The sequence below is a fragment of the Salmo trutta genome, unplaced genomic scaffold (assembly GCF_901001165.1).
Source record: "Salmo trutta unplaced genomic scaffold, fSalTru1.1, whole genome shotgun sequence".
In the NCBI taxonomy this organism is placed as follows: domain Eukaryota; kingdom Metazoa; phylum Chordata; class Actinopteri; order Salmoniformes; family Salmonidae; genus Salmo; species Salmo trutta.
The window spans coordinates 279910-291428 of record NW_021822222.1 but is presented as its reverse complement, the minus strand read 5'-3'; the positions used below and the strand labels follow the sequence as shown (position 1 = coordinate 291428).

The 11519-nt window shown below is 46.7% G+C and overlaps 2 protein-coding genes across 2 annotated transcripts; one reads left to right on the top strand and one right to left on the bottom strand.

Moving 5' to 3' along the window:
* The first annotated feature begins 135 nt into the window (after positions 1–135).
* LOC115181200 (golgin-45) lies at positions 136–4296 on the top strand. Its single transcript, XM_029743237.1, has 7 exons — positions 136–232; positions 721–838; positions 991–1517; positions 2669–2868; positions 2977–3105; positions 3402–3648; positions 3776–4296. The coding sequence occupies exons 2-7, from the start codon at positions 811–813 to the stop codon at positions 3968–3970; spliced, it is 1326 nt and encodes a 441-aa protein (XP_029599097.1). The 5' UTR covers positions 136–232; positions 721–810; the 3' UTR covers positions 3971–4296.
* A 4538-nt stretch (positions 4297–8834) lies between these two features.
* Positions 8835–11297, bottom strand: LOC115181198 (tRNA methyltransferase 10 homolog C). The gene has a single exon (XM_029743234.1). The coding sequence runs from the start codon at positions 11001–11003 to the stop codon at positions 9114–9116; it is 1890 nt and encodes a 629-aa protein (XP_029599094.1). The 5' UTR covers positions 11004–11297; the 3' UTR covers positions 8835–9113.
* Positions 11298–11519: the final 222 nt, after the last annotated feature.

Here is an 11519-nt window from a genome sequence, read left to right as displayed (position 1 = left end):
GTTAACGCTGTAGTCTCAACTTCCGTTTACTGATCGTGAATCAGATTTTGGAATATCTGTTTACTGTCACCGCTATCGATGAGAAATCGTAGGAGCTGATTCAGAGTCAGTTTTGTGCAGGACAGCCCGTCCGCCAAGCCAACAGTATCCGGCCGGTGACAACACAAACAAGATGGCGACCAACATTTAATAACAGAGGAAATCTTTTGTTTTTCTTTCATCGGGTAACACAGTATGTACAGTGTTTTATTCTGACACCGTTACACTTCATTTTACACCGCTAATGTTAGCTAACAATGTCTATAAGTTTATGTCCAGGACACGGTTTGTTGTCAGTTACTGTTAGCTGAGGAAAGCTGAAGTCTGTTCTCTGAAGTCCTTATCTAACCCGGCTGGGTGTGGATCATGTGCTGACAGTGCTGTTAAAGCTCATCCACACATAACTAGTGACTTATTTTAACCTCGGAGCTCAGCCAGAGACTGAAGTCAACTAGTTAACTAGCCAAGTAAACAAATAGTTGGAAATGTCAGCTGTTTTAACTCTAATTTTACCAATTCAAAACATTTTTTTTTTTAAGAAATTGAAGGCAGAAAAAGTCCGTTAGTTATTTACAGGTAGCTGTGTGATATTCTCTCGCTACTTTCTTATTTTATTTTATTTGTTTAACATGTCTAACAGGGTGGTTAACTCAGAATCAATATTTGTTTGTCTGTCTTCAGGAGAGAGATCTAACTGCCATCCTGGAAGTCATCCATCGTCCTGTCCCTCTGTCATTCGACTGGACTGTTGTGAAAACTTCCTGTACCGTCATGTCTACTGCTGCAGTAGCAGACAGAGGTAAGCAGTTATCACCCGAAATCATTTCACAGACTGTTGTTTACATCCTCTCAGCCAATCACACAAAGCGATGTTGAGACCTGATAACTCCTCCAGTCAATACAATGAGAGAGAGAGAGAGAGAACATTCCAGAATGTCTGCCATGTTCCAGGTTCCGTCCGTCCAGTCAGGGGCCCCGGCGACGGCATGGAGACAGACGAGCCCCCAGTCGCTAAGGAGATCGGTGTCGTGGATACGCCTCTGTCTTCGGTGCCACTACTTAAAGTAGCTAGTCCCAAACAAAGCCCCAAGACGACGCACCCTTCCCCCGCCAGCCTCCAGCACAGCCCCCACTCCACCCCCCAGCAGAGCCCTAGAGCCAGTCCCAGAGACATTGCGTCTGCCCCCCAGCCCCCCGGGGTGCTCCACCTGGGGAAGGTTCCCCGGGAGGCCTGCGTAGTGGTGGAGGCGGTGAGGATCGTTGTTCCCCGTGCCGCCATCAGCCGGAGTGGGGGTCATGTAGGTCCGGCTGAGGAGAAAGGAGAGGCCTGGGCTGGGCAGCAGATGGAGGAACGACCCCCGTCTCCCTCCCCTCCTCTGGAGGACCTGAGAGGAGCCATTGAGAAGCTGCAGAACTCAGAGAGAAGACTGCTGCAGGACAAGGAGGGGCTCCTCAACCAGCTCCACGTACAGACTGAGGTGGGTAAATGAGTTAACGTAAAGGCCCAGTGCCATCAAAAATGTCAAATTACTGTGTTTTTATATTTCCACACTGAGTTTGGAGTACTACTGCGAAAATTATGATAAGGCCCTTTTAGTGTAAGAGCAATTTGAAAATACTTCCTGAAATTTCAGCCTGTTTTGGTGGGGTGGAGTTTTTGCCTGCCTGGTGACAGACCAATAATTTAATAGACCAATAAGAAAGAGTTCCAAACCTCTCTGCCAATAACAGCTAGTTTTCAGTTTTCCCTTCCTCATTCAGACCACTCCCAGACAGTCCTAACTAAATTCTTGCTTGAGAAATTACTCTTAGCTAAGAAGCTATTTCTGTTTCTTTTGAACCATTTTTAATTGAAGACAATCACGGTAAGGACCTTAATCGTTCCCCAGAAATGATTCGATATTGAGATAAAAACGGCTGCATTTGGGCTTTTAACACTTTTAACCACAATATTTGGGATTGTTCAGTGACTGTAGGAGTTAATCTGGATCCTGAGTTTTGTTCAGTGACTGTAGGAGTTAATCTGGATCCTGAGTTTTGTTCAGTGACTGTAGGATTATATCTGGATCCTGAGTTTTGTTCAGTGACTGTAGGATTATATCTGGGTCCTGAGTTTTGTTCAGTGACTGTAGGATTATATCTGGGTCCTGAGTTTTGTTCAGTGACTGTAGGATTATATCTGGATCCTGAGTTTTGTTCAGTGATTGTAAGAGTTAATCTGGATCCTGAGTTTTGTTCAGTGACTGTAGGATTATATCTGGATCCTGAGTTTTGTTCAGTGACTGTAAGACTTAATCTGGATCCTGAGTTTTGTTCAGTGACTGTAGGATTATATCTGGATCCTGAGTTTTGTTCAGTGACTGTAAGACTTAATCTGGATCCTGAGTTTTGTTCAGTGATTGTAGGATTATATCTGGGTCCTGAGTTTTGTTCAGTGACTGTAGGATTATATCTGGATCCTGAGTTTTGTTCAGTGACTGTAGGAATTAATCTGGATCCTGAGTTTTCAGCACTTGCCTTTGTCCCGATAAAATAACGATAGTACTTATGTTTTAAGAATCTGTCGGCACATGAAATACAGTACTTCGGTCCATATTTAAACCAACTCAACATCTGTATTCTCCTATAGGTGAACAGAGAGTTGAAGAAGTTGCTGGTAGCCTCTGTAGGGGACGACCTGCAGTACCACTTTGAGCGTCTGGCCAGAGAGAAGAACCAGATGATCTTAGAGAACGAGGCTCTGGGTCGCAGCCTGGCCTCCACGGCAGAACAGCTGGAACGCATGTCCATACAATGTGACGTCTGGAGGACCAAGTTCCTGGCCTCCAGGTGTGTGTGTGTGTGTGTGTGTGTGTGTGTGTGTGTGTTTGTGTGTGTGTGTGTGTGTGTTTGTCAGTGTGTATTGACTGACTGTTGTGTGTGTGGTATCTCTTCAAGAGTGATGGCGGAGGAGCTGACCAATGCCAGGGTTTCTCTCCAGCACCAGACCAGAGAGGCTCAGAGCGCCATCACAGACCTGCTGAGTGAGAGAGACGAGTTCTCCAGAGACATGATGCTAACCCACAGGTACGACACTGATATATGAACCTGGTGCTCAGTTAAAACACACAGACGTGATGCTAACCCACAGGTACGACACTGATATATGAACCTGGTGCTCAGTTAAAACACACAGAAGTGATGCTAACCCACAGATACAACACTGATATATGAACCTGGTGCTCAGTTAAAACACACAGACGTGACGTTAACCCACAGGTACAGTAGGACTTCTGTGCTTCACATAGGAACATAAAGTTGCTGAGATACACACTTTCATTACCAGCGATACAGATGATGTGTTTGTGTTGTCTCTCTCCCAGGTCTCTGGAGCAGCTGCTGGTTTCTCTCCAATGGGGTCGACAGCAGACCTACTACCCTAGTGCCCAGCCACTCAGCACGGGAGAACTTGCCCTAGCCAATCACAAGCTGGCAGAAGCCATCAACTCCCGCCTGCTGGGTAAGGTAGGGCCTGTAGGGAGCAGCGGCGGAGCCGGGCTGAGGAAAGGAAGACAGGCCTCAGAGCTCCCTAACACCTCACACACGCCTGCTGAGAAGATGGCTGAGAAGGTAGGAAGTGGAGTCGGACCCCCAGCAGGACACTCGCACTGACCTCTACCCAGAAACCACCACCTCACTCTTTCTGTCTTTCTCTCCTTCTTCCCATCTCTCTCTCTCCCCCACAATCCCTTCTCAGGTGTTGAAGATCCTGGACCCTATTTCCTGTTCAGACAACAAGGAAGAAACCTCCCCCCTCTCTATCTCTGACTCCTCCCCCTCGGCCTTCCTGACCAATAAGAAGAGCATCGGCCGGTTCCACCCTTACACTCGCTATGAGAACATCACCTTCAACTGCTGCGAGCGCTGCAGCGGAGACATCCTGGTACTCTAGGGGATCAGAGGGCAGGGGTCATGACCTTTTAACCTGGACAGGTCAACGCAGGCCGCTGTGAGGAACACCAGTCGGCTCTCCGTCTCTCCGTCGAACCGTCTGGTTTCACAGCGGCCTCAGAACGGGACTTGACTGGAAGTACGGCAGAACAACCGCTGGTTTTAATTGGCTGATCTCTCAGTCCATCACCGTCTCATAACCCTTAGAACCTCCCACTGCATTGTAGGCTTCAGAACGTGAGCAGAGCAAGTGATTTAAACGAGGAAGTGAGTTCGGAAAATCTTAAAAGTACTCATCTTAGAATCATTTGGGCTTCCCAAAAATAATATGGTTGAAATTATATAACACGCGTCAAAGTAATTCCACGGACGGCCGAGTGTCTGTGGGTCTCTGATTCTTCCCTGGACTTGACTGATGAATTAAGGTCACTAATTAGTAAGGAACTGCCCTCACCTGGTTGTCTAGGTTACTAATTAGTAAGGAACTGCCCTCACCTGGTTGTCTAGGTTACTAATTAGTAAGGAACTCCCCTCGCCTGGTTGTCTAGGTTACTAATTAGTAAGGAACTGCCCTCACCTGGTTGTCTAGGTTACTAATTAGTAAGGAACTGCCCTCACCTGGTTGTCTAGGTTACTAATTAGTAAGGAACTGCCCTCACCTGGTTGTCTAGGTTACTAATTAGTAAGGAACTGCCCTCACCTGGTTGTCTAGGTTACTAATTAGTAAGGAACTGCCCTCACCTGGTTGTCTAGATTACTAATGAGTAAGGAACTGCCCTCACCTGGTTGTCTAGGTTACTAATTAGTAAGGAACTGCCCTCACCTGGTTGTCTAGGTTACTAATTAGTAAGGAACTCCCCTCACCTGGTTGTCTAGGTCACTAATTAGTAAGGAACTGCCCTCACCTGGTTGTCTAGGTTACTAATTAGTAAGGAACTCCCCTCACCTGGTTGTCTAGGTTACTAATTAGTAAGGAACTCCCCTCACCTGGTTGTTTAACTCTTTGAGAGAGGTTACACCAGACCTGACATTAGACGGTCATTCATAAGGGAGGGAGATGAGGAAAGGAAACATTTTAAGACTGTTGGGACTAGCTTTTAGCTAACCACTAGGCTACCTGCTGGTTACTGGCCCAACGCTCTAACCACTAGGCTACCTGCTGGTTACTGGCCCAAAGCTCTAACCACTAGGCTACCTGCTGGTTACTGGCCCAACGCTCTAACCACTAGGCTACCTGCTGGTTACTGGCCCAACGCTCTAACCACTAGGCTACCTGCTGGTTACTGGCCCAACGCTCTAACCACTAGGCTACCTGCTGGTTACTGGCCCAACGCTCTAACCACTAGGCTACCTGCTGGTTACTGACCCAACGCTCTAACCACTAGGCTACCTGCTGGTTACTGGCCCAACTCTCTAACCACTAGGCTACCTGCTGGTTACTGGCCCAACACTCTAACCACTAGGTTACCTGCTGGTTACTGGCCCAACGCTCCAACCACTAGGCTACCTGCTGGTTACTGGCCCAACGCTCTAACCACTAGGCTACCTGCTGGTTACTGGCCCAACGCTCTAACCACTAGGTTACCTGCTGGTTACTGGCCCAACGCTCTAACCGCTAGGCTACCTGCCTCCTCTACACTCTAACCACTAGGCTACCTGTCTCCTCTACACTCTAACCACTAGGCTACCTGCCGCCTCTACACTCTAACCACTAGGCTACCTGCCGCCTCTACACTCTAACCACTAGGCTACCTGCCGCCTCTACGCTCTAACCACTAGGCTACCTGCCTCCTCTACGCTCTAACCACTAGGCTACCTGCCTCCTCTACGCTCTAACCACTAGGCTACCTGCCTCCTCTACGCTCTAACCACTAGGCTACCTGCCGCCTCTACGCTCTAACCACTAGGCTACCTGCCGCCTCTACGCTCTAACCACTAGGCTACCTGCCTCCTCTACGCTCTAACCACTAGGCTACCTGCCGCCTCTACGCTCTAACCACTAGGCTCCCTGCCTCCTCTACGCTCTAACCACTAGACTACCTGCCTCCTCTACACTCTAACCACTAGGCTACCTGCCTCCTCTACACTCTAACCACTAGGCTACCTGCCGCCTCTACGCTCTAACCACTAGGCTCCCTGCCTCCTCTACGCTCTAACCACTAGGCTACCTGCCTCCTCTACACTCTAACCACTAGGCTCCCTGCCTCCTCTACGCTCTAACCACTAGGCTACCTGCCGCCTCTACGCTCTAACCACTAGGCTCCCTGCCTCCCCAGCAGTATGATTGATTCACCATCAGGTTTTCATTCTGAGTGTTATATTTATTGAATTGATCTGATGATAATCCCTGTATCATCTCTAAGGTTCCTCAGACGAGCAGCGAATTTCAAACACTGATTCATCCGCAAAGACCAGGGAGGTTTTCCAATGACTTGTAAAGAAGGGCACCTATTGGTAGATGGGTAAAAATGGAATATCCCTTTGAGGATGGAGAAGGTATTAATTACACTTTGGATGGTGTATCAATACACCCAGTCACTACAAAGATACAGACGTCCTTCCTAACTCAGTTGCCGGAGAGGAAGGAAACCGCTCAGGGATTTCACCATGAGGCCAATGGTGACTTATTAAAACAGTTACAGAGTTTAATGGCTGTGATGGGAGAAAACTGAGGATGGATCAACAGCATTGTAGTTACTCCACAATACTAACCTAAATGACAGAGGGAAAAGAAGGAAGGCTGTACAGAATACAAATATTCCAAAACATACATCCTGTTTGCAAACAAAGCACTAAAGTAATACTGCAAAAAATGTGGAAAATAAATTAACTTTTTGTCCTGAATACAAAGTGTTCTGTTTAGGGCAAATCCAATGCAACACATTACCGAGTACCACTCTCCATATTTTCAAGCATAGTGGTGGCTGCATTATGTTATGGGTATGCTTGTAATCGTTAAGGCCTGGGGAGTTTTTCAGGATAAAAAAATAAACGGACTGGAGCCAATCACAGGAAGAATCCTAGAGGAAAACCTGGTTCAGTCTGCTTTCCACCAGACACTGGGAGATGAATTCACCTTTCATCAGGACAATAAACCTGAAACACAAGGACAAATATACACTGGAGTTACTTACCAAGAAGACAGTGAATGTTCCTGAGTGGTCTAGTTACAGTTTTGACTTAAATCGACTTTAAAATCTATAGAAAGATCTAAAAATGGTTGTCTAGCAATGATCAACAACCAATTTGACAGACCTTGAATGATTTAGAAAAGAATAACGGGCAAAATGTTGCACAATCCAGGCGTAGAAAGATCTTAGAGACTCACTCGGAAAGACTCGCAGCTTTAGTCGCTGCCAAAGATGCTTCTACAAAGTATTGACCATTAAGGTATTGACCGAACATGTTTTCACTTTGTCATTATGGGGTATCGTGTGTAGATGGGTGAGAATTATTCTCGCTCTGGCAAATTGGTTGTTGATCCCATTGCTAAACGGCCATTTTTTAGGTCTTTCCATAGATGTTCAAGTAGATTTTAAGTTTAAACTATCTAGGCCACTCACTAACATCCACTGTCTTGGCCACAACTCTTAAGTGTAGATTTGACCTTGTGTTTTAGGTGTGAATACATGATATATTTATGCTATTTCATTTTCAACACATTTGCTAAAATTTCTAAACACATTTTCACTGTCATTATAGAGTATTGTGTGTAGATGGGTGAGAGAAAAAAATATAAATTGAATCCATTTTGAATTCAGGTCAAAGGGTATGAATACTGTCCTTTCTGAAGGCACTGTATCTTCCCAATTTAGAGACTGAAAACATTTCACTTTTAAAGAAAACGTGTAATTAGATGAAAGAAAATAAGATTAATGTTTTTTTTTTGTGCAAAAGGTTGTTGTTGACCATTTTTCTCTTTGTAAAGATTTTTCTAAATTCTTTCATGTCAGAGACCAGAATTAAAGATTTGTTAAATCTATTTCCTGTTTAGTGAGAATCTATCCATCATAACGCTTGAATACAGGATAAATGGAAGTTAAACTGGAGAAAATGGTTTTTAACTTAAAACTAGACAATATAATGACATTAACATTTTTGTGGTTAAATATAATGAACAAAAATATATAAATGCAAACAATTTCAAAGATTTTACTGAGTTACAGTTTATAAGGAAATCAGTCAATTGAAATAAATTCATTAGGGCCCTGGATTTCACATGACTGGGCAGGTCCGCAAGCCATGGGTGGGCATGGGTGGGCCCACTCCACTGGGGAGCCAGGCCCAACCAATCAGAAAGTTTTTCCCCACAAAATGGCTTTATTACAGACAGAAATACTCCTCAGCAACCCCCCCCCACCCCACCTACCGCGAAGAAGTCGGATGTGGAGGTCCTGGGCTAGCGTAGTTACATGTGGTCTGCGGTTCTGAGGCCGGTTGGACGCATGGAGGGAGCGATGTTGGAGGCAGTTTACGATAGAGAAATTAACATTAAAATATCTGGCGACAGCTCTGGTGGACATTCCTGCAGTCAGCATGCCAACTGCACACTCCCTCAGGCCACTTTAATAAAATGTGCAGTTTTGTCACACAACTCAATGCCACAGGTGTCTCAAGTTTTGAGGGAGAGTGCAGTTGGCATGCTGACTGCAGGAATGTCCACCCGGAGCTGTTGCCAAAGTGGCCTTTTATTGTCCCCCTGCACGAGGTGCACCTGTGTAACAATCATGCTGTTTAATCAGCTTCTTGATATGCCACATCTGTCAGGTGGATGGATTATCTTGACGAATAAGAAATGCTCACTAACAGGGATGTAAACAAATTTGTGCAAAGATTTGAGAGAAATAAGCTTTTTGTACATGTGGAAAATGTTCTGTATCTTTTTATTTCAGCTCATAAAACATGGAACAAACGCTTCACATGTTGCGTTTTATATGTATTTTTTCAGTTGTACATTGACACAAAGTATCAATACGCCAAAGATTCCTTAACAATCAACAGTCTCACTGAGTTGCTTATGAAAATGTTTAATGTTCATGGCATTTAGAAGTGCTTTTTCATCAGTTCATCTCTGAATCCATTAACACAACATGGTGAAACGGAAGCACATTCAGAGGAGAAATGTCTGGTTACTCTTCCTCTCGTCATTTCTTCCCGCTCTTGGCTGTACTGTTCCGATCCTCCATCTTGCTTTTTAGTGAGGTCCGTACCGTGGTGGTGGTCTGCGTGTTCTGCCTGTTCTCTGAATCCCCTGTCGGTCCTGCTTCCTTACTGACTGTTAACCTGTCTCTGCTACTGAATACACTGTCCTTATGTCTCCTCTCCTCCGTACTATCTCCGTCCCTGTCTCCTTCTCTGTCCCTGTCTCCTTCTCTGTCCCTGTCTCTGCTACTGAATACACTGTCCTTATGTCTGTTAGTGGATCCTCTCTCTCTGACCACACCATTCATCTGTCTCTGTCTCCACTCCTCCATAGCATCTCTGTCTCTTTCTCTGTCCCCAGTCCTGATTGCTTGGTCTCTGTCCCCAGTCCTGATTGCTCTGTCTCTGTCTCCTTCTCTGTCTCCTCTGTCCCCAGTCCTGATTGATCTATCACTGTCCCCACTCTTCAATACACTGTCTCTCCTACTAAATGCCCTCTCTCTGTCCCCACTTGTGAATGTTCTATCACAGTCTCTGTCCCCAGCCCTGAACCCTGTGTTTCCTCTGGTTCTGCCACTAAAAAATCTCCTGTCCTTATCTGATCCTCTGTCTCTGTCCTGCTGGGGTTTCTCCTGGTAGAATCCATCATGTTTCCTCTTGGGTACGTGCTCCAGCGCCTCCTTCCACCTCCCTCTCTCCTTCAGCGTCAGCAGAATGCGTACCATCTGATCCAGGGTCAGGTTCTTGGCCCCCGTCTCCCATTGGAGGAAGTCATCCAGCGGCAGACGAGCCGTGTTCAGCTTCAGACGCTTGGCGTTGGCCAAGGAGAGCCCTGATTGGATGGAGCGGTCCACCATGGAGCCTACGATGTAGACCTTAGAGTTGTCGAAGGTACGGAGGACGTTAGGGGAGTCAGCCGTCAGGTAGACCAGGTCGTCCCGGGGGAACAGGTCCACGTGACGTCGCTCCGTGGAGGTGACGAGGAGACGCTCCCAGGCCTCGGCGCCGTACCGTTTAACCAGCTCCCGGCGGTAGCCGCCGTCCGGCTGCAAGTTACAGAAGTGCAGGTGGAAGGGGTCCGCTGCTCGTCTGTTCCACCCCTCCACCTCCATCAGCTGGGATACAGTGTTCTCCACCTCCCGACGAGTCATCTGCTGTTCGTAGGACATATCAAACACCAGTGGCTGTCCGAACACCATGGCCTGGGCCGACCTCCAGCCCAGCAGCTTATCCAGGGAACGACCCCAAAACTGGAGCAGAAAGGTGTTCCTCAGTTCCCCCTCCTCTTCTCCTCTCAGACCACCAGGCCTGATCCTATCGTCCTCCTGAATCCTCTCACTCCTCTCTGCCTTCCTCTTCTCCTGCTTCTGCTTGTGGCTTTTCTTGTGGCCCTCCTTGACGGCCAGGTATTTCAGGTACTTCTTCTTGGAGGATTTGGTTTGTAGCTCCGCCAGGATCCCCAGCTCTTCGTCAGTCATGGTCTCTGGCACCAGCTTCCCAGCCTGACGCCACATCACTATCAGCTCTCTGGTGGCCTCCAGTGGTGAGATCTCCTCCTGCCCTGTTACACCTCCAGCAGCACAATCACCACCTCCCAGTTTCTCCTCCTCCTCCACCCCGGGGACCTGCAACCTCATCACAGACTTCCATATGTCCAGATCCAGTTTCTCTTCAGTCTGATCTGCTTTAGACTGAGGGAGGGGTACATCGTTTCTTAGCGTGGCCCCAGTATAGAGAGGCCGGCTTGGGGTTGCAGAATGGTGGGGTGGGAGAAGGCAGGTGATCGGTAGATGTTTATTTGCGACGGTAGATACCAACGGGAGACGCCGCCGCAACTCGTTCAAAAGCGGTGTGGTGAGAAACCTCATCATTTCAATGGTTTGATGATACATACATATGGAGTCAAGATGTTGACACTCACGTCGTTTATATTAAAGTCCCAGAACTGGCCATCAGGAGAGGAGGAAATACCGTTCGACAAGATGGGAAGCGTTTGTTGTTCCGTAATCACGAAAAATAAATTATACAAACTGTAATTAAGGTCCACTCTGAACAAGGACAGAATGAATCATATAATCCAGGTAGTATTCCACTGAATGACTTATATTTGTGTCAGTCTGAATTCAATTTTACATCCGTGCTTATCGAAAAATATCGAAAGGTCACGTTGAAAACGTGTGCAACGCCATTATGGAGTCGTGCTGATGCAAGTGCAAAACATATTTGTTCCGGGATTAATGTCTCCGGGCATAACAATTTGTTCAGAAGACCGTCTCACATTTCACCAATCATACAAAAACATGTTATTTTCCTACGCCAATACATAGTAAACAACGTTAAATGCAAGAGAGAATTTGGAACCGGAAATGACCCTAAACTACCAACTGAGTTTAAAGTTCACCTGAGTC

Excerpts from the sequence above, each read along its gene's own strand:
- LOC115181200 (XM_029743237.1), top strand. The coding sequence starts at position 811 with ATGTCTACTGCTGCAGTAGCAGACAGAG. Across the intron at positions 839-990 it reads TGCTGCAGTAGCAGACAGAG|GTTCCGTCCGTCCAGTCAGG; the intron begins GTAAGCAGTTAT and ends GCCATGTTCCAG. Across the intron at positions 1,518-2,668 it reads AGCTCCACGTACAGACTGAG|GTGAACAGAGAGTTGAAGAA; the intron begins GTGGGTAAATGA and ends ATTCTCCTATAG.
- LOC115181198 (XM_029743234.1), bottom strand. The coding sequence starts at position 11,003 with ATGTATCATCAAACCATTGAAATGATGAGGTTTCTCACCACACCGCTT.